The sequence below is a fragment of the Pongo abelii genome, chromosome 19 (assembly GCF_028885655.2).
Source record: "Pongo abelii isolate AG06213 chromosome 19, NHGRI_mPonAbe1-v2.0_pri, whole genome shotgun sequence".
Lineage (NCBI taxonomy): Eukaryota > Metazoa > Chordata > Mammalia > Primates > Hominidae > Pongo > Pongo abelii.
In genome coordinates this window covers 9,977,555-10,001,591 of record NC_072004.2, presented here as the reverse complement: position 1 = coordinate 10,001,591, position 24,037 = coordinate 9,977,555, and the positions used below count along the sequence as shown (strand labels likewise).

The 24,037-nt window shown below is 46.7% G+C and overlaps 1 protein-coding gene across 11 annotated transcripts in view; it reads left to right on the top strand.

The window, feature by feature from the left end:
• GAS7 (growth arrest specific 7) overlaps window positions 1–24,037 on the top strand; it is a 281,536-nt gene that overhangs the window by 149,945 nt on the left and 107,554 nt on the right. Inside the window, exons 1-2 of one of the 11 annotated variants that reach the window (XM_054535439.2) lie at window positions 8,281–8,413; window positions 8,896–8,975. The exons of 5 other annotated variants lie outside the window; for them this stretch is intronic. Coding sequence is in view for 2 of the 6 variants with exons in the window: in XM_054535435.2 (XP_054391410.2) it covers window positions 737–817 (81 nt within the window). In the remaining 4 variants the exon portion in view is untranslated. Of the gene's footprint in view, window positions 1–715; window positions 818–8,280; window positions 8,414–8,833; window positions 8,976–12,883; window positions 13,193–15,505; window positions 15,525–22,793; window positions 23,940–24,037 lie in introns of those variants that run through there. 5 more of the 11 variants (XM_054535441.2, XM_054535435.2, XM_054535438.2 and 2 more) reach the window with 5 other exon arrangements.

The window sequence follows — 24,037 nt, the reverse complement described above, 5'->3', positions numbered from 1 at the left end:
CAAAAAAATTAGCCGGGCATGGTGGCAGGCGCCTGTAGTCCCAGCTACTCAGGAAGCTGAGGCAGGAGAATGGTCTGAACCTGGGAGGTGGAGCTTGCAGTAAGCCAAGATTGTGCCACTGCACTCCAGCCAGGGCGACAGAGCGAGACTCCGTCTCAAAAAAAAAAAAAAAAAAAGGAATTTCAAAACAAGTTTTAAAAATCAAAAAATAAATATTTTTAAATAAAGTAAAATTTTAAAATTGGTGAAAGAAATAGAATTGAAACAACCAGAGAATCCCCCAGTACAAAGATAAGCTTTGTTAATGTGTCTGTGTCTTTCTTTAGTACTTCATTTGGGTGAGGGAGTGCTATTTTCCATATTGAGATCATACCGCATACTTTGATTTCTAAAGCAGGGACAGCTCTTAGAGGGAGGATGATATAAAGAGGGTTTTGATGACAGAAAGCTTTGCCATGGCGTGGTTTATTGGTCTTACCCGATTTAAGGAAGAAAACAAGACTTGGTCCATTCAATATGAGTTTTTAACATGCAGAAAATCAAGACTGAGTTCCACAGCAAAGAAAATGGCCACTGTGGTGCCTTACATAGCACAGTGTTGCTTTGGTGGACATGAAAAACAAAGACTTCTTGTTTGTGGGTCCTCCCAGCAGAGTGTCCCTAAAGCTTGAATAGTCCTCATTGTGGGCATATGCCTGGACAGAAAGGGAACATCAGTTATGCGTGGTCCTCACACATGGCCCAATGCTTCATCTGCACTGGCCTTGTAGGAGAAACTCGTATCCTGGTTCTGGGATGGACAGGAGCAGAAAAGGAGGTGAATGAAATACTAATTCACTAATCTCCCCCCCGCAGTGAGCTGGAAAATCCACCAGGCAGCACACAGTTCACTGGATTTTTGCATTGGGAGTTTGTCTGTACTGAGCAAGAAATGACTTACATATGCATTGTATTTGTAGTATTACTTCCCAGTGGCTGTGTTGTCTTCCTAATTTTCTCTGTCAGTGCCTGGAGGGTAAGGGGGTGGTGTCTTCACTTGCATGGCTCTAACAGAACCTTCCTATTTCTTTCATTTGAATACTCATACAAGTTGATGGATTTGTATGTCTTGAATTACAAAGTTTTGGGTAAAAATTCACATTTGCAGTTTAGCTTCAGCAAATATTTATTGAATACCCACAGCAATGGACATAACAATGACTGTACCCCGTGAAGCTTTAAACTCAGTGGGGTTTGTCTTCTAGCACATTCCAAGGGGTGATGCCAGGCCTTGTATGCACCATGATAGAGCAGTGAGCAAAACAAAATCCCTGCTGTATGGAGCTTTTATTCTAGTAGAAAGAGCTCTCTAGCCATTGATAGGGTAGAGGAGAAATCTGAGGAAAATCTGATTTCCTGGGTAACCCTTTCTCTTTTTGCCTGTTTATATGAATGATTTTTTTTTTTTTTTTTTTTTTTTTTTGAGACGGAGTTTTGCTTTGTCGCCCAGCTGCAATTGCAATGGCGCGAGGTTGCGATGGCGCGGTCACCGATCACTGCAACCTCCGCCTCCTCGGTTCAAGCAGTTCTCCTGCCTCAGCCTCCCAAGTAGCTGGGATTACAGGTGCGCACCACCATGCCTGGCTAATTTTTGTATTTTTAGTAGAGACAGGGTTTCACCATGTTCACCAGGCTAGCCTTGAACTCCTGACCTCAAGTGATCTGCCTGCTCTGGCCTCCCAAAGTGCTGGGATTACAGGCATGAGCCACCGCGCCCAGCCTATATGCACGATTTTTGATTATTTTTGTAACTGATTATTAATTTCATTAATTGATTGTTAATTTTAATTGCAGTTGGTTATTAATTTTAACCTATTCTGGGCTTTAATAATGGAATATTTCTTAAACATATATGTTTTGTAGACTCTTGATTTCCTTGCTTTTTGTCCTTTGCAATTTTGGGACACTTTTCCTGTTAGCCCCTCAAGTCACTGATTTAAATGTTTATGTTTGCAGTTACTCACAACTGCAACTAAATATGGATTTAAATGAGCAATTTTTATATAATCCTCACTTCATCCGCTATCTTCTTTGTCATCCTTTTTATTTGGACTGCTTTTTTTTTCTGTTATGATTTGTTGTTCCTCTTTCAAAGAAATCACAGCTTCTTACATTCTGACAGTTTCCTGACAGTTTTTCTTCTGAATGATTTTCTGAGACGTGCTCTTCCTTTGTGCTTTCAGGATGGTGTTTCCTCACCCTGCTTTTGCATATTTCCCCTCTTTATGCATTCTTGAACACGGCAGGATCTATGTAAACGTGGCATGTACCAACAGAAAGTATCAACTATCACTAGCCTTGGCACACTGTCGGCTTGGGGAAGGTTGACTTCCCCTCACAGCTACCTGCTTGTAGGTTCGATGATGCACCCATCTCTCAGTCCAGTTTTTGTTTTCGAATTGGCCTTTGTCTGGTGAACTGTCACGTTACTATCTGGTTCTCTGATACTCCGAATTGATGGAGAACATGAAAACTCACAGTTCCCGGGGTCTTTTCTCAGTGCCCTGCAGCCAGGGTATTGGCTGGGCTTGGCCTGTAGCATCTGTACCTCTCTGAACAGTGAGCACCCTTCCCACCCTGCACTTCCTGTTCTCTTGTTTTCCGGGACTTGCTGTACCTAAATGGATGATGGGCAGTCCTCTCAGACAGCATCTGTGCTGAGAGAAGAGGGCTGGCTGCTTACTTAGTGTTCAGGTCAGTGCAAATCCTGCATCTCAAATTAGAGACACGGAGTGGCAGAGGCATGAAGTGCAGCTCAGATTATGGGCAGAGAGTGGTGAAGGTGTGAAGTCTTATTTCCCCTTTTACAACTCATCTTGGTTTGCAAGATTTTCTTTTCTTTTCTTTTCTTCTCTTTCTTTCTCTTCTTTTCTTTTCTTTTTTCTTTTTTTTTTTTTGTTTTGAGACAGAGTCTTGCTGTGTCACCCAGGCTGGAGTGCAGTGGCGTGATCTCGGCTCATTGCAACTCCGACTCCCAGGTTTAAGCGATCCTCCTGCCTCAGCCTCCTGATTAGCTGGGACTACAGGTGCCCACCACCACGTCTGGCTAATTTTTGTATTTTTAGTAGAGACGAGGTTTCACTGTATTGGCCAGGCTGGTCTGGAACTCCTGACCTCATGATCTGCCCGCCTCAGCCTCCCAAAGTGCTGGGCTGACAGGTGTGAGCCACCACACCCAGCGGTTTGCAAGATTTTCTGTACTTCCTTCATTGGCCTCACAGTTCTCGAGTTTTTTTTTTTTCCCCCTCCGATTCTGTTTGTCATTTTTGGATTTTGTTTTTAAGATTGGATGAGTTGTTTCCTGTTCTTTTCCTCTTATTGTTGGTTTGATAGGCAGTGTCCTGGGGCGGCTGTCAGATTTTTCTTACAGGGAAGTCCCCTGCATCTCCTTTTGCCATGTCCTTAATCTCCCAGAGATTCAGTCACACGCCGAGTACCATGTTCCTGTCGTTGTGGGGACGTGTTCAGTAGAGAATTCAAGTTTGGTTTTCTGGATTAAAAAAAAGAATCTCCAGAACCACTTTGTGGATGCTGCGTGGTGACTTGATGTGTAGCCAGAGACAGTGTTTCTCAAAGTGTGCCGAGTTTCCGACTAAGGATCCGTGAGATAATTTTAGATCATGTGGAGATGACAGTTTTAAAGTTATATTTATTTTAGTGTGTAGTAGAAAGAAACCAAATCAAATCTGTGATTTCATAGATATTATTGCTTAGGGCCAGACTACATTTCAGTGGGATATAAGTCAGTTCGAAAAAAATATTGAGTAAATAATAGTGCGGCTGGTACACAGTGATGAATGGAACGAGGTGTCACAGTAGGATATGAATGACTGCAGGAGGGGGAAATCAAGCTATGGGATCCCTTAGAATCAGGGCTGTTTGGAGGCCATTTCAACTGGGTGCCGTTTCTGATATGTCCACTTGATACTTGGGAATTTTTTTTTGAGATAGAGTCTCACTCTGTCGCCCAGGCTGGAGTGCAATGGCGCGATCTCAGCTCACTGCAATCTCCGTCTCCTGGGTTCAAGCGATTCTCCTGTCTCAGCCTCCTGAGTAGCTGGGATTACAGGCGCCCGCCACCACACCTGGCTCATTTTTATATTTTTAGTAGAGACAGGGTTTCACCATGTTGGCCAGGCTGGCCTTGAACTCCTGACTTCAGGCGATCCACCTGCCTTGGCCACCCAAAATGCTGGGATTACAGGCGTGAGCCACCACACCCGGCCAATACTAGGAATCTTTAATGGGGTTGGGACACATAGAAATTTTATAAGGGTCCTAGGGCTCTACCATGATATGTACAAGAAACTGGCTGCAGTCACCTCACGGGAGCCCTCTGCCCAGCACAGCCCTTGGTCTGGAGCCAGCCACGGTCTATGGCCTGTCCTCTTTCTTGTTCTCTTCTTTAATGGCATCTTATCTAAAGATCTTGCTTCGCTTTGCGTCCTATGCTCATAGTTCCCTGTGTGCCTGTGATCCAAGTCTACACCCATCACTCTTCCATATTTCTCTTTCCAAGATAAATGAGACACACCCTCTCTGTATTCAGTGAGTATTTTCTTTGGCATGTCACTTGGACACTTTTTTTTTTTGAGATGGAGTCTTGCTCTGTCGCCCAGGCTGGAGTGCAGCTCTGCTCACTGCCGAGATGAAGTGATTCTCCTGCCTCAGCCTCCCCAGTAGCTGGGATTACAGGTGTCCACCACCATGCCCGGCTAATTTTTTGTATTTTTAGTAGAGATGGGGTTTTCACTGTGTTAGCCAGGATGGTCTCCATCTCCTGACCTCATGATCCGCCCACCTCGGCCTCCCAAAGTGCTGGGATTACAGGCGTGAGCCACTACGCCCGGCCGGACACTCTTAACTACAGCTGACCCTCAGACAATGGATTTCAACTGCACAGATCTACTTAAATGTGGATTCTTTTCAATTAATATATTGGAAAATATTTTTGGAGATTTGTGACAATTTGAAAAAAATTGAAGACAGACTACTTAGTCTAGAAATACCAAAAAAATTTAGAAAATGTTAGACATGCCATGAATACATGAAATATATTCGATACTAATTTATCATGTACTACCATAAAATACATACAAATCTATAGAAAGTCAAAATTTTTAAAATTTTACCCACACAAACACTCAGACTGTATATGGCACCACTCACATTTAAGCAAAATGTAAACAAAGGCAAAGATGTAGTATTAATCATAACTGCATAAAACTAGCCATAGTATATACTGTAGTAATTTCACGGCCACCCCTAGTTGTTATTGCAGTGAGCTCAGGTGTTGAGAGCATCGGCTTGTGATGTGATGCTAATCAGCCCTGGATGAACAGTTCATCACTCCAGTAAACTGGGTATCGCAGTAAAATGTGAGCCCTCACTGTTGTATGTATTTTTCATCATGTTTAGTGCAATGCCATAAGCCTCGAATAACACCATGGGACCCATAGAGTGTGCCACTAGTGATGCTGAAAGCGTTTCCCAGAAGCAGAGAAAAGTCCTGACATTACAAGAAAAAGTTCAGTTGCTTGTCAGGTACCGTAGATTGAGGTCTGCAGCTGCAGCTGCCACCATTTCAAAGGTTTCATCTTTTAAACAGATGATGTAAACTTATGGGATCAGTAAATATGGTACAGTACTGTAGGTGTATTTTCTCTTTCTTATGATTTTATTTATTGATTTAGAGACAGGGTCTCTGTTGCCCAGGCTGGAGTGCAGTGGAGCAATCTTGGCTCACTGCAGCCTCAACTTCCAGGGTTCAAGGATACTCTTGCCTCAGCCTGCCTAGTAGCTGGGTCTACAGGCATTCACCGTGCCAGGTTAATTTATTTTTATTTTTTATCTTCATTTATTTTTGTAGACATGGGGTCTCAACTCACCAGACTGCCCAGGCTGGTCTCGAACTCCTGGGCTCAAGCCATCCTCCCACTTCAGCCTCCCAAGGTGTTGGGGTTACAGGTGTGAGCTACTGTGCCCGGCCCCTTATGATTTTCTTAACGTTTTATTTTTCTCTAGCTTACTTTAGGAATAAAGTCTATAATATGGATAACATACAGAATACATGTTAATCAACTGTTTAGGTTATCGCTAAGGCTTCCAGTCAACAGCAGGCTGTTAGTAGTTAACTTTTGAGGGAGTCAAAAGTTATGTACAGATTTTTAACCGCATGGGGAGATGGGGGTTAGCACCTCTAAACCCTTGTGTTGTTCAAGGGTCAGCTGTACTTATTTCGTCTTGTATCTCCCCTCCTCATTTGGTTTCTCTGCCTGATTCTCAGAACTCACATCGTCCATTCCTCATGTAGTCCCTGAGTGTTGGGCACTAGTCTGGTTAGAGGCGAAAAAGATGAAGACCTGGTTCTTGCCTTTGAGAGTCTTGGAGAGGAGCCCTGGGGGTGTTGCATGCGCTAATGAAAGGCACAGGAGAGGGAGGGATTGGGCCTGAGGTGTGCTGGGGGAGAATTTCTTCTCCTACTGCTTGGGCAAGAGCATGCCCCAAGGTTCAGCTCAAGGTCCTTTCTTTCTCTGTGAACTCCTAGTCAGCCTGTACGATCTCACCACCATCTCTGAGCAGATGCCTCCAGCTACACGTGCCCAGGGCCAGACTCACCCCTACTCCCCACCGAACACTTTGAACTTGGATCTATGGCCAACAGACTCTACTGCATCCCCCTAAACTGGCTCTCACCATAGCCACATCTCTTCGAGTTACTGGTTCGAACTTCTGTCATTTCTTTCCGCGTCAACTTCACTGTCTCTCATTTCCTTATGTCCCATCCTTTATCAAACCTTATTCTGCTTCGTACATCATGTTCCTTGGGCTCCCATCAAGCCCTTGTTTTTTATCCCTGCTGTGAGGCGAGTTCTTTATCTTTTGGGAAGCCTCCCTGGACCATCCCAGCCAAAAGTGACCTCGTCCTCCTCTGGATTCTGAAAGCTCTTATTGTCTGCTAGCTTATCACATAGCATTTGGCACTGTTGAAGACTCCTTTGATACTTACTCCTTTTTTTGGCCGTGTTTGTGACTTAGCTTCCGAATTTTAGGAGTCAGGTCCTACATACAATACCTGCCTGCATCCCACACAGGATTCAGGAAAGGGTAGTTAGTAACTATTAGTTGGTTGACTGATCATGCAGAGAGGGGGCCACATATGGAGGACGGGGGTGTCCCTGAGACCCTGTACCCTGGAGACTGCTTGGGCTGATGAATAATTTTTCCATTCATGACTGTGAAGCATTTACAAAAAGTGAGTCATCACCCTACCCAGATGTGCTTTCTTATTAATTATCTTTTTTTTTTTTTTGACGGAGTCTCGCTCTGTCACCCAGGCTGGAGTGCAGTGGCACTATCTCAGCTCACTGCAACCTCTGCCTCCCAGGTTCAAGTGAGTCTGCTGCCTCAGCTTCCCAAGTAGCTGGGACTACAGGCACGTGCCACCACGCCCAGCTAATTTTCGTCTTTTTAATAGAGACAAGATTTCACAATATTGGCCAGGCTGGTTTTGAACTCCTGACCTCATGATCTGCCCGTCTTGGCTTCCCAACGTGCTGGGATTACAGGCATGAGCCAACGTGCCCGGCCTATTAATTATCATTTTAAGACAACTCAATTCATCCTACAGAGGACAAGGGCCTGCAGCAAATAAGGCCTATTTTGGTTGACAGTTTTCAACTTGACTGAAACAAAAAAAATAATAAGAGGGTTGGTCTTATCTGATGCCGTTGAACTCAGGAAAACTCAGCTTGGTGGAAATATCATCAGTCTTTTTGCTTTGGGATCACGGATTCTCTGCTGTCTGCCGTTTGTACATATGGCTTCATATGTAGCACCCTATCTATTTGCAGAGGCCACAAGGAGAGACCAGTAGCGTTTTTCACAGCCAACACTAATCACTAAGGATGGTTAATAAAGGAAAACCAAAGTGACTTCTGGATTGAGATGCTAGGATGAACCCAAACAGTAAACCCTTAGAATGTATTCGTGAGTCTTCCATACTCTGAGAGATTAACTTTGGGGAATCCTAAAGAATTAAATGTCTGTAGGACTAGTGTGTTCTGCTGAGGTCAGGCCACAGCAGATCAGCCTCCTGGTTTGTAATGGCCCGGAAAGGTCCTTTGCCCTTGGCTGGGGGCCCTACTGGGATTTGCAATGACAGTGATTTCTGTGTGTTGCCTGGAGTGATGCATTGTTGTCTGTGATTGTATCTGTTCCTCTGTGTGATGCAATGTCAAAGTGCTGTCAGAGACAGCTGTTAATGTTTAACAGCCTCAAAACTGTCCCCTCTTTGCTGTTACAAAACTGAGGAGTCACAGGCTATGAAAGCTTTCATGGTCATTTTAATTCCACAAACCTGCAAGGACTGAAGGTGAAGGTCTTGGCCATCTAGGTTCAAATGAAGTTTTGCTTTTACCTTCCTTTTTTTTTTTTTTTTAAGACAGTCTTGCTCTGTCACTCAGACCGGAGTGCAGCGGCATGATCTTGGCTCACTGCAACCTCCGCCTCCCGAGTTCAAGCAATTCTCCTGTCTCAGCCTCCCTAGTAGCTGGGATTACAGGCACGCACCACCACGCCTGGCTAATTTTTGTGTGTTTAGTAGAGGTGGGGTTTTGCCATGTTGGCCATGCTAGTCTCAAACTCCTGACCTCAGGTCATCTACCTGCCTCAGCCTCCCAAAGGGTTGGGATTACAGGCGTGAGCCACCGTGCCCGGCCCACTTTTACCTTCTTATGGGTGAGAGCCCATCTCCAAGAACAGAAAAGTACCTTGGTCCTGTCTATTTCTGTAGCATGTCTGACCTCAAAAGCGAGTGTGTGGATTCGTCACCCAGCCTCTCCTCCCACATTGCAGAGAGAAGATGCAAATAACTCAGCGCCAGTGGGGGACTCCCCACCGCTGGATGTGATGCTCTCACCTCCTCTTCATAGCTGGTATGGGACCATTTTGGAAGTGTAGGCTTGAGCATTGCCTTTCTCTTGTTTTTATGATGGGTGAGAGAGGGGAGAGAGAAAGAAGGTGGGGGGGGGGATTCTATAGCCGGTTTCCTCCCTCTAGTTTCTCCCTTACATTTGACCTTTTTATACCCTGATATCATGATGATTTCTACAAAGCACAGCCCTGATTGTGACTTCTCCCTGCCTCAGAATCCACTGATGGTTTCTTCTCCTTTATAGAATTGAAATTTCTCAGTTCTTGGTGTCCTCATGGCCTCCCACGATCTGACGCCATCCTTCGCTACTATTTTTCTCACCTCACATGCCTCTTAAACTCTAATGAATGGATCCACCTGCTTTTCCCCCACAGCTTCTACCCACACAGTTTCTCTCTGACCTTGGTGCTCAGGCTGGCCCCACGGCCTAGAATGTTGCCCCTGTGGCTTGTTCTTCTGACCCATCCTGCCCAATCTCTTGCAGGAGCCTCTGTTTTCCTCTGTTAAATGAGGACGATCATAGAATTTTCCTTTTTGGTTTGTTAGAGGGATTAGTGACATGAAACATGTGAAGCGTAGAACAGCGCCTGGTCCAGAGTGAGTGCTCAGTACAAGATCCTCACAGCCACTCCTGCGGCAGATTGAAACCCAGCAATTAGAGAGGGAGGTAGAGTCCCCCCAGCAGCCACATCGGTAACTTTGAGAAGGAAGAGATGAGCCCTGCTGTCAGGCATGTAAGAGAAAAGACCGGGAAGGTGGGATGCAGACACAGAAAGGAATTGATATGTCCAAGGGAAAGGCACATTGTCACCCACTCCGGGAGCCCCAGAGTGTACCACACTCCTAAACGGAAAAGTCCTCGATTGACATTAGGATGCTGGCTGTGTTACCTCAGTCTCCCCAAGATTGAACACAAGATGAACCAGGGTGAGTGAGTCCTGCTATAGGTGGCCAGCCTCATCGTCTTTATTTATTTATTTTTTTTGAGACAGGGTCTCACTCTGACGTCCAGGTTGGAGTGCAGTGGCATGATCTTGGCTCACTACAACCTCTGCCTCCCGGGTTCAAGTAATTCTCCTGCCTCAGCCTCCTGAGTAGCTGGGATTACAGGCGCCCGCCACCATGCCCGTCCAATTTTTTGTATTTTTAGTAGAGATGGGTTTTCGCCATGTTGGCCAGGCTGGTCTCGAACTCCTGACCTCAAATGATCCGCCTACCTCGGCCTCCCAAAGTGTTGGGATTACAGACATGAGCCACTGTGCCTGGTCCCAGCCTCAACTTCTAGGTGGGCTTTCTCTTCACCATTGCCAAGAGGCTGGGGCAGCTTCCCTCTGGGTGTACATGGAGAGCCTGAGGTGGTGTATCTCATGAAGTGGCTTATGGGTCACAGGGTCTTTTGATCTAAACTATCTCTGTGGGTCTTGGGGGCTTCTTTTTTTTTTTAATCATGGCAAAATATACATGACATGAAATCCACCATCTCCATCATTTTAAAATGTATAGTTCAGTGGCTTTGAGTATACCCACTTGGTTGTGCAGCCATCATCACCACTATTAATCTCCAGAATGCTTCCGTCTTGCACCAGTGACACTCTGGACTCATTAAACACAAACTCCCCGTCGTCCCTTGCCCACAGCACCTGGTCATCTCCATTCTGCAACCTGTCACTATCAATTTGACTTCTCTAGGTGCCTCATAGAGGTGAAGCAAATGGTATTTGTCCCTTTGTGTCTGGCTGTTGCACTGAGCATAATGTCCTCAAGGTCCATCCACATGGTTGCATGTGTCAAAATTTCCTTCCAATTAGCCAGGCATGGTGGCACGTACCTGTAGTCCCAGCTCCTTGGGAGGCTGAGGCAGGAGAATCGCTTGAACCCAGGAGGCGGAGCTTGCAGTGAGCCAAGATTGTGCCACTGCACTCCAGCTTGGGTGACAGAGCAAGACTTCGTCTCAAAAAAAAAAAATTCCTTCCTTCTTAAGGCTGAATAATATTCTATTGTGTTTATTTTACCACAACTTGCATTGTTTTCACCTTCTGGCTCTTGTGAATAATGTTGCCATAAACAGGCAGCAAGACCCTCCCTTCAGGACTCTGCTTTCAGTTCTTTTTGGTGTATACCTATTAATGGAATTGCTGGACCATATGGCAATTCTTTGTTTAATTTTTTGAGGAATTAACACACTATTTTCTGTAGGGGCTGTACCATTTTATATTCCCACCAGCAGGATACAAGGGTTCCAAAAGTTCTCAGTCCTTACTAGTGCTTGTTCTTTTCTGTTTTGTTGATGTTTATTTGTTTGTTTTGAGACAGAGCCTTGCTCTGTTGCTCAGGCTGGAGTGCAGTGGCGTGATTCTAGCTCACTACACCCTCCGCCTCCCAGAGTCTCCTGCCTCAGCTTCCCAGATAGCTGGGATTACAGGCATGCACCACCACGCCTGGCTAATTTTTGTATTTTTAGTAGAGATGGGGTTTCACCATGTTGGCAAGGTTGGTCTCGAACTCCTGGCCTCAAGTGATCCAGCTGTCTTGGCCTCCCACAGTGCTGGGATTACAGGCATGAGCCATTGTGCCTGGTCTTGTCTGGTTTTTTTGAAGAACCTGTCCTAATGGGTGTGAGCTAATATCTCACTGTAGTTTTGATTTGCATTTCCCTGATGATTAGTGATGTTCAGCATCTTTTCATGTGCTTATCGGTCATTTTTATATCTTCTTTGGAGGAATGTCTTTTGCTCATTTTTTTAAATTGGGCTGTTTGCTTTTTATTGTTCAGTCTGGACTTTTTTTGGACCCGGGGTAACTGCAGTGCCTACCCTTTCAGCCACTGGTGATAGTAACAAAAATCCTAGCTTTCATTGAGCATTTACATTGTCCACTAGGTGAAATGTTTACATGGATGCCCCACCCCTACCCCCTTTAATCTCTCACAGCAATCTTTTGAGAAAGATACTGTGATCATCTGCATTTTACACTTGGAGAAATTGAAGCTGGAGCTGTTGCCCAGGGTCTTGCAGCTAGTATGTAGTAAAAACAACAGCTTAGCTCTGGTCTGACTCCATCCTTAGACAATAGTACTTATTTTCTTACCCCCACCCAAGGAGCTGGTATTGAAACCTCTTCATAAATAAGTTTATCCATTTGCTTAATTGGGAACCACTCGGTCCTCAGGATCTTGGTTTCTCTAGAAAACCATATTTAATTCTATATAAAGAATCAGTTCCTAAAACCCCAAAGGTTTGCATCTGAAAGCAAACACAGAAATATGCGGCATTTTGAGTGCTAAATTGTCAGCTGCTCCAAAAAGCTTTCTAAACGGAATGATAACGATATATTCATCAAGGATCCAAGCCCTGCCCAAGCTCATTTAGTTGGTGGCTGCAGTATTGCTCTTGGGGTCCAATCCTTTCTCCACTTGTAACTAATGACTTTGTGATCCTCAGGCCCCTTTCAGTGGAGACCTCACGTGAGCCTGTCTTTGTTCGTTATCTGTCCAGGTTTGGTGGTGGCAAGGGCAGAGTGAAGGCAAGAGACCTTCATCTCGCCCCTCTGGAGGCACCAGCTTTCCACACAGTGGTTCTTTGGGGGAGCATTCTCCGTTCTTTTTATGTTGGTTTTTATCTGGCCTTGGGTTCACACAGCTGGGGCCGGGGCCAGGGCCAGAGCCGTGACTTAGGATTGGGAAGAAGTTGGCCAAAACATTCCCCAGTAGGGCTTGGGCAGGCCCAGGAAGTCCCGCCTAAAACACAGTGGACAAAGCTGCCCTTGTCCACAAGCCTGGGGTGGGAGGCATCTGGTCAGTGACACAAGCTTGGCCATTGTTTGTTGTGACCTCAGCCAACGTTTTTTAGCTGAGAAAGGGGAAAAAGAGGGAGAGTGAAAAAAAAAAAAAAAAAAAAAGGCCTCCAGAAACATTGCATCTGGAAAGTCCAGAACAAGTTGTTAATTTCCCAGCAAGCACTGGAGCGAATTTGGAAGGAACTGTGCAATGTAGTGGGTTCTTTGTGAAAGAACAGCAATAAGCAAAGCCACAGGAACCTCTGCTGGGGTGCCTAGAGCACTGGCCCTGGGCTAGCGACTTGCCTCAGCCCCATTTCCCGGAGAGGCTGCCATGGAGAGGAAGCCAGCGGAGTCTTGGTGCTGAGTCTGAGGGCTTCAGGCAGGACCCAAGACTCTCCTCTGAGGTAGCAGCCCCCAGAGAAGGTTAGCTGTTCTCTGATGGTAAGAATTGATTTTTCTTGCCTACAGATGTATGCTCCAGTTTGCTTTTCTCTGCGTGTTTCTAAAATGACTGTGCCATGTTAAAGAGGCAGCTCTGAAAACTGAGATTTGGGGTCTAACTGCTGAGCTGTGGTGGTCTGGGGACCCTGTGTGCTAGGGGGCACCTTTCACAGATCCAAGGCATGAGCAGGGAGAGAAAAAAAAAGACATGGGTCATTTTGTGAGAAATCAGGAAAAGCAGATGGGAGGAGGAGAAAGATTTATGAAGGATGTCTTGGAGAGGAAAGAAGTCTTGGCTCCCCTAGTTACCTGGGGAGCAGTTTCGTAGTTGGAGCTGTGGGATGGAGAAGCAGAGTGCTGATGTGATTTTAATGGAGTCCAAACCTTGCTTCCTCCATGTAACTTTTTCCAAGTAAGAAACTTGGATTTCTACCCACCTATCTGGCTTTTACCCCATGGCCCAGTCCTAGCTGGGGCACTGTAAGGCAAAAGCCATTTGAGGACTATAAAACTTTATGAAGGTAAGGGGAAGCTCCTGGGGTCATGGCTCCCTAGCAGAAGTACCTGCCCAGTAATGCACTGTGCTTCCAGGCTTGGCTGAGACATCTTTCCAGTTTAGTGGTGGAGGCTGTAACAGTGATGATGGAAGCTCTTCTGATACTTAGAGGTACAACAGCCTTGTTTCACCAATATTTCCACCCCCAGAAGTTACACATCCATCTTCTTTCTTTGCAAAGTAGGACCTCCAAGAGAGTGGCGATCACTCTCTTGAGGCTCTGTACAGCTGTGAGGGGTCCAGTTTGCATGGAAAGGCTGGCCTGTTTCGGCACATGGTCTCCCTCCAGGATGTGCTCTCCCACCTCCCTGGGCCCGTCAGCATCTCTGATTCTGGCATGGCTTCCTGTTCCTGCAGTGCCAGGGGAAGGGAGACGGTGCTTGTTATCCAGGAGCATCCTCTAACGGGTTAGTTGACCTAGGACAGTCCACAGCAGTGCTTCTCAAAGGTTAACATGCATCTGAACTACCCGGGGACCTTTGAAATGTAAGATCCGGTGCTGAGGCAGGGCCTGGGGCTCTGCATTGATAGCCAGATCCCAGAGAACTTCATGCTGCCAGTGCAGGGGCCACACTTGGAGATTTGCTGCTGTGAGGAACCCAGACCAATCACTCAAGTTCTGACCAAGGTGTGGCTGCCTTGGGTCTGACTGTAGAGCACAAGGAGTTCTGGCAGGCCTGTGTGTGGATCGTGGTTGGGTGCTTCATGGGGGTGGAGGGATTAGCAAAGAAGAAGAACACTGAAGGATGTGCAAGGATCTGGGAAGAGCCGAAGTCAAGCTCTTGGGAAAAGGGCATGTGGGATGCAGAGGCTGTCGGTGGGCTGCCCCCAAGCTGAAGTGGACTGTGTGTTAGGGGTGTAATATGAGCAGTCAGCCAGAAGTGCTAACTGCTGACAGGCCCAGAAAAATTCCACTGGAACCTGCCTTTGGTGCATCCAGGGTGATGCAGAGACAGAAGCCCAGGATTCCAGGGCAGAAATCCAGTTGCTAGGCAAATAGAGCTAAGACCACTCACGTGACTCGGAGGAGTGACAGGGAAGAGGTGGACGCATCAGGACAGAACTCAGTGTGGTGAGAGGTGGAAGCACAGAATCTGGGGTGCAGTAAGGCAGGATCCTTTGTGTTTGGGGCACAGCCCATGTTTCAGGAACAGTCAGATGCCTCCTAGACATGATGCCCATGTCTACACTTGAATGTGACTTTTTTTCTATTAAAATGGCATGTCCTTAAAACATATATACTAATGCTGACATTTAGAATTATTGGGCTGGGCGCAGTGGCTCACGCCTGTAATCCCAGCACTTTGGGAGGCTGAGGTGGGCAGATCGCCTGAGGTCAGGAGTTCAAGGCCAGCCTGGTCAACGTGGTGAAACCCCGTCTCTACTAAAAATACAAAAATTAGCCAGGCGTGGTGATAGGCACCTGTAATCCCAGCTAATTGGGAGGCTGAGACAGGAGAATCGCTTGAACCTGGAAGGCTTAGGTTGCAGTGAGCCGAGATCACGCCACTGCACTCCAGCCTGGGTGACAGAGCGAGACTCTGTCTAAAAAAAAAAAAAAAAAAAAAAAAGGATTATTAAGTATTAGGCTATATATATGTATATATGAAAGCCCTTGGAGACCATCTGGTCCAACTTCCGTGTTTTAGAGATGAAGCAATTGAGGCCTCCTAGCAGAGATGAAAGAGGTTGCTCAAGATCTTCCAGCAAGACTTCTGCAGCTTTACCAGCCCCGATTCCCATCCTGTGTTCTTCGCACAGTGGCACAGAGCAGTGGTAGGTCTCACACCTCCATAGCAAGGCCCTTGGCTGTCACCATTTGTCTACTTTATATGTGCCAGCGGCAGCAGCTCCAGAAATGTTAGTTGAATCGGGTTGGTGAGAATTGCACCCCTTACTGAGTCTTGGAAACGGTTCTAGCCCTTATTAGACTTCATTTCCCTCCAGAGCTCAGGGTTCAGACCTCATCAGGAACCATCTCTCGGAGTCAGAAGTCTTTGATTAGAATCACTTGGAGCACAGGCCGTAGGCACTGCAGTCAGTGGAATGAGTCTCCGTGTTGGGGAAATGAGCTGCTTCCATTTTCCTTTAGTGCCCGCAGGCCACTCCAGCCAGCAACTAGTGGCCACAAAGCCAGGCCAGCTGGATCGCAGGTGGGCCGTCACAGGCACCTACCCTTATACCATAATGAGCTTCAGTCCGTCTTCCTTTACAACAGCACTAATTCCCCGAGGAAGCCTGCTTTTGCCCCCGGTGCATCTGCGGGCAGTGGCTGTGTTGCTTGTGCTTGAAGATCCTTTCTGGCGAGCAGGCTGCTTTGCATGAAGTACCGAGCCTGTTACTGATCGAGCTGGCAACTTTGGACTCCCTCCCTTGCTTCTGAACTTAAATCCATTTTGAGTGCAGTAGGACGCTTGGTAAATTTGGTTCTGGGGTTTTCCTCAGAAGTCTTAACAACTTTAGAAGGTGCTCAAAACAATGACATAAGGCATTTGGGGGCTTTGCAGCTTAATACTAAAGGAAGGCTAGGGAGGATAGTCTTTCTCTCTCTCTCTCTCTCTCTCTCTTTCTCTTTCTTTCTCTCTCTGGGCCATATCAAGTTTGGCAAAACCCTCTTATTCTCAGGCTTTTTCCACTGCAAAGGGAAGTTGACCAGCGATCCTCTAGAGGGGCCCTCACCCTTCCAGGAACTCCCTAGGGAGTCTGTTAGGTGAACAGTCCACAAAATGTCCTTCAAAAGTGTTTTCTAGGTCAGGACAAGTGATATCATTATAGATATCAACTAGCATAGAAAACCTAGGATGTATTTCAAGATCATTCATCTTTAGGATGAAGAGAGAAGTAGTGAAGTCTAGCCCAACTCCTTCCTTTGACAAATAGGGACTTTTCAGCATTAATTGGCCGTAACAGGGACCTGTGGCAAAGGGGAAGAGAATCCCCAACTGTTCGCCTCCCCATACAGACCTGAGGTCATGTGCACTATCGCATACCCTGATTTGGGCATGCATTTCATTTCCAATTTTTGGTACATCACTTCGCTTTGCTGGTGTCTCAGACAAGCCTTTCTTTCCCACCGATTCTAAGTCAGATTTGGTTGAGTAAGTGAAAGGGTATCTAGACCAAAAGAGTTTGAGACCTCTTTCTCTTTAGAGCCCAGAAGTGTTTGGAGGCAAGCTTGCAGCGAGCAAAGCAATATTTCATCAAGATTTGTGTCTTGTCAGTCCTCTGTCATCTCTTTTGTTTATGTGGCTGCTGTTCTTGGAAGCTGAGCTGGACATTTAACTGCCTTGATATTTCCCTTGTAGTTTTAGGCTGTGTTACGAAAGCCATCCCACGCATGGGTTATAGGACCACGAGGCTGGCAATCCCCCTATTTTACGGGTGAGGAAACAGAGGCCCAGAGAGGCTAAGATAATTGTACACATCACAGCTCGCTGTCTGGGAACACAGTACCCCTTTATGCCTAGGCCTGTGTGCTGTCTCCTAATGCTTTTGTCATCCTGAGTTGGGGCTAGGATATCAGAATGGCCCACACTATTTTTATTCTGCTAGGGAAGGGGGAGGAGGAAAGAAGCAACATTCCTCAACAGTTCATCAGGAAATGGAGAGTTTGAATAAAATGTCTCTGTTAATCAAAAGCCGTTGAGCACAGTCATTCAGGTTTTCTGGCTTGAAATCCAGAAGCTGGAACCGGCTATTGGGAGGAGTCTACCTTGTCATTTAATAATTACATTTTTAATTGTGCTGAAACATCAGCACAGAGAGACCTTGAAATGGAACAAAATGTAGGGTTTTTTTTTTTTTTTTTTTTTTTTTTCTGAAGTTCCCCAACCCCTCCAGGCTTCAAGGCGGGGAAGCAGTCCCTGCTTCCCTTACTATTTCTGGAGCTGTTCTCTGTATTTCAGGGGTGTTTGTGGGATGACACTCCAGGTCCTCCACCCCAGATCCTGTGGTTCTAAAACACAGTCATAAGGCCTTTAGGCACCTGCTCCAAACCCCTCTATCAGAGGCCAAAAGAGTGACTCTGATATTTGGTGGCACAATTATGCTGGTTCGTCAATGCTGAGATTCTTCCAAAACATGCTGAAGAGTGGGCGTCTCTCAGATCCCCATCATGCCGTATGGCGCCGCTGGGGAGATGCCACCAATGAAAAGGACCGGCCATCTCAGATGCAAGAAACATGCTCACATGCAGAGTTTTCCTCATTTCTTCCATTGTCTCCTCTGGAACCCTATTAACTGGCCCTTCTGTCTTACATTCGTACAGCAGGTGCAACCACCATAAAAATCTCGTTCTCCAGAGTCAGAGGAGGAAGGGTCATGCAGGAATAGGGGTTCTGCAAGGCCCACATAGAAGGCGTTTCTTTCCTACCCTCTGCTGACCGCTTGATTCTTGGATGCTTCAAGGCTGTGACATGGCTTCTGACCCAGGAGGGGCCGTCCAACTCATCCTCGCAGTTTGCAGGATCATTTGCAGATCTTGTCATCAATCCTTGTCCCCCCAGAGACTCCATATTTCCAGCTTGGCAAGTTTCCCTGTGAGGGTTGGTGGGTTGACTTCCTGTATCCTTGCTGCAGGGACTGCATTGTAATTATGTTCGTCAAAATTCCTGGTTAACCAGATCACTCCATTTCTTTATAGGGTCAGAAAATACAGAGTCTATTGTTCTGTGTCCTCTCCCTGCTCAGTCTTGACAAACATACCCAATGAATTGACTGGCCCTCAGGGATGTGCTGGGGGCTTGCAGGGTGGCTGCGACCCTTGCCAAGCCTACCAGGAGCTGGATAGGTCTGGAGTGTCCCAAGTAGTTCAGCCTTCAGGCCCATGGCTGGGAGAAAACTCCCACGGCCCTAATGTCTCCCTCTCATGATGGGTGCCAGTGACAGCCACAGTGTGAGTCTTCCTCTTGCCACTTCGTGGACAGAGGACAGTGATGGTGTTGGGGGGGAAGTAGCTAATACAGATGAAGAAGAGTATGCCGGACACTCCATGGCAACTGGAGTTGCAACCTGGTTGGGGAGCCCAAGCGAGTCACTTTTGGATTCGTCCAAGGAGGCTGGTGAGGGTGGGCATCTGATGTGAGCAAGTGGGATATTCAAGCCAGCGAGGTGCAGATTATTGCTGCCACATCCATTGTCACCCCATTCATTTGTCTATACCAAGTAGTGAGGCCTGAGGACACTTGGATAGTGCCAGGTTTGGAAGAGGCCTGAGGACATTTGCATCTAAATGACTAAAGCCTCATTTGAGAAGTTTCTTTTAGGGACTTGAGGAGGCAGCCTTGCTCACTAGGTGATTTCTAATAAGAAGGGTTTGAGGTGACACACAGAGGACTCTGGTAAAACCTCCGACAAATTTTGCAAATAGAGAACTGGGAGAAAGGAAGGTGACCCTCCTGGTTCTTTGGCTTCTTGCTGGTGAGAACTGCAGGTGTGCCTCATGCACCTGACCCACTTTTCACATGAATCCAACCACAGTTCCACAGGACATGGTCATGCTCAGGCCCAGGCCCAAAAATAGCCGCATGCTCTTCTCTGTGTTTTGGCCCTGGAAACCCTTTGAGGGCTTACAAAGCCAAACAGGTGTTTCAAATGAGGTCTTTGGAAAGCCCTGGATTCCTACTGATTTTTCCTTCATCCACAAAGTGCTTTGGTCCCAACCTATCCACCTGAGTGGATTCCAGGGCTCAGGATTCCCCGTGGAAGCTGACTGCCCCCTCGGGGCCAATACAATCCGGTAGAGGTAAGACTCAAAAGACTCACAGCACCAGGGGCTTGTCTCTCCAAGGCCCCTTCCCTCTGTTGTGTTCCCTCTGGTTGAGAACCTGTCAGTTTCTAGGAAAAGACAAGAGTGGACATGAGAAGCAAGGACAGAGGATGGATGCCAACTGGTCAGGTACCTGATACCTGATATTTGGCCAGAGGGACAACAGGACACGGATGCTTCATTATGGGGATGGAAGGAAGGGCAGCGTTTTTGTTTCCATCTCCCTTGGTGTTCTCATGATCTTAGTGTCCCTTTTGTCTCTTGATCTCTTCTAGTATATATAATTATTATTATTATTATTTGAGATGGAGTCTTGCTCTGTCACCCAGGCTGGGGTGCAGTGGCATGATCTCGGCTCACTGCAATCTCCGACTCCTAGGTTCAAGCAATTCTCCTGTCTCAGCCTCCCTGGTAGCTGGGATTACAGGCATATGCCACCACGCCCAGCTAATTTTTGTATTTTAGTAGAGACGGGGTTTCACCATGTTGGCCAGGCTGGTCTGGAACTCCTGACCTCAAGCGATCCACCCGCCTTGGCCTCCCGAAGTGCTGGGATTGCAGGCGTGAGCCACCACACCCAGCTAATTTTTGTATTTTAGTAGAGACGGGGTTTCACCATGATGGCTAGGCTGGTCTCGAACTCCTGACCTCAAGCAATCCATCTGCCTCGGCTTCCCAAAGTGCTGGGATTGCAGGCGTGAGCCGTCACGCCCAGCCTAGTAAATTTTTTTAAGTGGAGGGTTTTGTTTTGTTTTTTGAGACAGGGTCTCACTCTGCTGCTCAGGCTGGAGAACTGGGTACAAATGTGGCTCACTGGGGCCTTGAACTCCTGGGTTCACGTAATCCTCCTGCCTCAGCCTCCCTAGTAGCTGGGACAAAAGGTATGCACTACCACATCTGGCTAATTTTTAAATTTTTTGTGGCAGTGGAGTTGCTCTGTTGACCAGGTTGGTCTTAAACTCCTAGGCTCAAGCGATCCTCCTACGTTGGACTCCCAAACTGTTAGGATTATAGGCGTGAGCCACCGCACCCAGCCCTTTTCTAGTACTGTCTATATTTGAGACTCAGGTTATAATTCATTTTTTTACAGTATGTATTGAGAATAGCAACATGTATACATGGTTGTATAACTAGATTCATAATTACGTTTGCATTTCTGTAAGCTGCTTTCAGATCAGCCTGGATCCTTTTGTACCGTGATTTCATCATTCTTCACCTTTATTTGTCTTGCTCTTTCAGGCAGTTGAAGTACATCTCTTGAGTACTTCTACTAAGGAGGACATGAGTACTTGTCTCTGGAAGAATATGTTTCTGTTGCCTTCCCTTGTGAAAGACAGCTTGGCTACCTTGAAGTACAATGAAGGTCTTGGTATTTTCCCCATCATGCACCGGAGGTGTCTTTTGAGATGAGGCTACAGAGAAGTTTGAGACCAGCCTTCTTTTTATTCTTGCACTGGTCTTCCCACGTAAATGATTACAGGACTTTTATCCTTATCTTTGCTGTGTAAATATGTTGTTAGGATATGTCTGCTGGTTGGTCTTTTGAAATCCGCTTTGCCTTGAACAGCATAGGACCTCCCGTGCAGCCCAGCTCAGGAACTTGCCTCCCCATCAACCTTCGTTTATTCTTTCTTTTCTGTTAGAGCTTTTCTGCTGGTCTCCTCTTCAGGAACACCCAGTATCCATGTCTTGGTTTGCTGTTCTGTCCTCACATTTGCATTTTTCCCATTTCCTTTGCATTCTGGGGAAAAAACAATTCTCGTTTGTTTTGTACATAACTAATTCACTTTGTTTTGCAGTACTAATTCCACGTTTTATTGCAACCAATGTGCATTTTCCTTCTGTTAGAACCTTTCAGACTTCCCTATAATTTTTATCATTTCCTGTTCCTTTTTTATATCATTTTGTTTTTTTTTTTTTCCCAAACTAACTTGCCTTGTTTTGTTCTCTTATAAGTTTTTGCTCTTATATCATAATGTCATATCTTCCTGCCCGTTGTTGAGGTTGCTAGATACTTTTCTGAGATGTTTCTTCTGGATACTATGTGAGATCATGAAGAGAAGTTTGTGTTTCTCTTGAGGCTTCTGGATGTTCTTTCTCAATCTATTTTCTGCAATAAAAGAAACAATACATATTATCTTGCCTCCCGCTTCCCAGTTTGTGCAGCTCTTACAAAATACCCGAGACCAGATAATGTATGAGGAACAGGAATGTATTTATTTATTTGAGACAGTGTCTCTGTCGGCTGGAATGCAGTGGCACAATCATAGCTTACTGCAGTCTCTAACTCCTGGGCCCAAGCAGTCCTCCCCCCTCAGCCTCTCAAGTACCTGGAGCTACAGGTGCGTACCACCACGCCCAGCTAAATTTAAAAAAAGAAACATTAAGGCCAGGCGCAGTGGCTCACGACTGTAATCCCAGCACTTTGGGAGGCTGAGGTGGGTGGATCATGAGGTCAAGAGATCGAGACCATCCTGGCCAACACGGTGAAACCCCGTCTCTACTAAAAAGCAGAACAAAATAAAACAAAATACAAAAATTAGCTGGGTGTGGTGGTGCATGCCTGTAATCCCAGCTACTTGGGAGGCTGAGGCAAGAGAATTGTTTAAACCTGAGAGGCGGAGATTGTAGTAAGCCAAGATCGCGCCACTGCACTCCAGCCTGGCGACAGAGTGAGACTCTGTCAAAAAACAAAACAAAAAAAAACTTTATTTTTGGAGAGATGGGAGGGGGGGCTGTGGGGTCTCACTATGTTGTCCAGGCTTGCCTTGAACTCCTGGCCTCAAGCAAACCTGAGTAGCTGGGATTATAGGCACAAGCCACGGTGCCTAGCGCAAGAACAGGACTTTCTCACAGTTCTGGAGACTGGGAAGTTCCAAGATCAAGGTGTTGGCGGGTTCTGTTGTCTGGTGAGGGCTGTTGTCTGCCTCCAAGATGGCACCATGTTGCTGTGTCTGTGAGATAAAGGAATAGCGTGTCCTCACATGGCGGAAGGCAGAAGGGCAAGCTAGTGAATGCTGCATGAAGCTGCTTTGATAAGAGCCTCAATCCCACTGAAGGAGGTGCCCTCATGGGCTGGTCACCCCTTAAAGGTCCCACCTCTTAATCCTACCATGTTGCCAACACCTGAATTTTGGAGGGGACATGTTCAAACCATAGCAGAGTCCATTCAATAGATCCATTAAGAGCTGGGATTTGTTCACAGGTGGAGCACACACACCTTCTCCTCCTCCCACTCCCATTCCCTGTCTGCTTTTTTTGGTGAGATAGCCTCCTCAAATGTTTCTGAAGCCTAGTTCCTACTACAATTCTCAGTTTTCATTCATTCATTCATTCATTCATTCATTCATTCATTGTTCTGGGCACTGTGCTGAGATTAAAGCTATGAAAAGAGGGATAGGGACGTGGCCCTGTCTTCCCGAATCTTATAGTCTGTTTCTTTGTTGATAGCAGCTGTCTCAACCTCCTCCTTCCAGGCCAAGTCTCTGAATCTCTGACCTTTAGAAGAAAATGAAGACTCTGCCAGGGTCCAGCCTGTCTCCTGCATAACTACTGGGTGAAGACTGCAGTCCTCAGGATGTGTTGTGACGTTGCCAGGGGTCCCCTCCTATTTTCTGTGCACTGAAATTTCTGAGTATGGCTAGAAAGGCTGCTGGAGTTGGGGAGCGCAATACTTTCACCTGTGAGACAGGAAATGCGCCCAGTATTCTTAGAGACACAGACTCTGGGGCTGGTGATGTCACTGTTGCTTGATTTGTGTCTTAACCCAGGCTGGAGGAGAGTATCCTTCTCGGGTAGCTGTTCCCAGCTCTGTGTAGGAGTCTGCCCACCTAAACAGGTGTCCACCAGGAAGGCGTGACGAGGGAGTTAATTGCCAGTCTCCAGCCGTGCTGGGTCTTGATCTTCCTGGTGGGCTCTGGCAGCCCCATTAGTAATTGGTTGACTCCCTGAGGAATGCAGAGCTGGCAGTGGGGCCACTCCTGGCTGCTGAGTCCAGGACTACTCCGGGACTCAACCCTCCCAGGAGTGCCCAGCCATGCCCTGGCTGCTTCTGGGTGTCCAGCTGCCTCCGTGGTTGGGGAAGAGAGAACTTGCTGGAGAGTCCTTTGTGGAGGAGCCTTCAAGCAGTGCCAATCACGGCACTGGGCTCATTAGCAAGCATTGCCATAGCAACGGGTCTGCCAGAAAGTGGCTCGTTAGGCTGACAACTTCAGAGCTGTTATATATAGATCTGGGTGTGGGGGGAGAGGGGGTGTGGGGCCCTGTGGATATGCTTTTCTTTAGAGCTCCTATTGCTTCTGGGTTTGGGGTGTGAGAGGACGCAGAGTGGGAGACCTTAAAACCGTCTGATCTGGCTGCTAAAGCGAGTGTCTGACGACCACCCATTAACGCCAGCAAGTAGCGTTTGCTCACGGCTTTAGAAGGTAAGAGTCAGGTGTTCTCAGAAACCTCTGGAGGGGGAGAGAGTCCCGGAGGTGGAGGTGGCACCTAGGTTGAACTTGAGCTTGAAGCATGGTGGGAG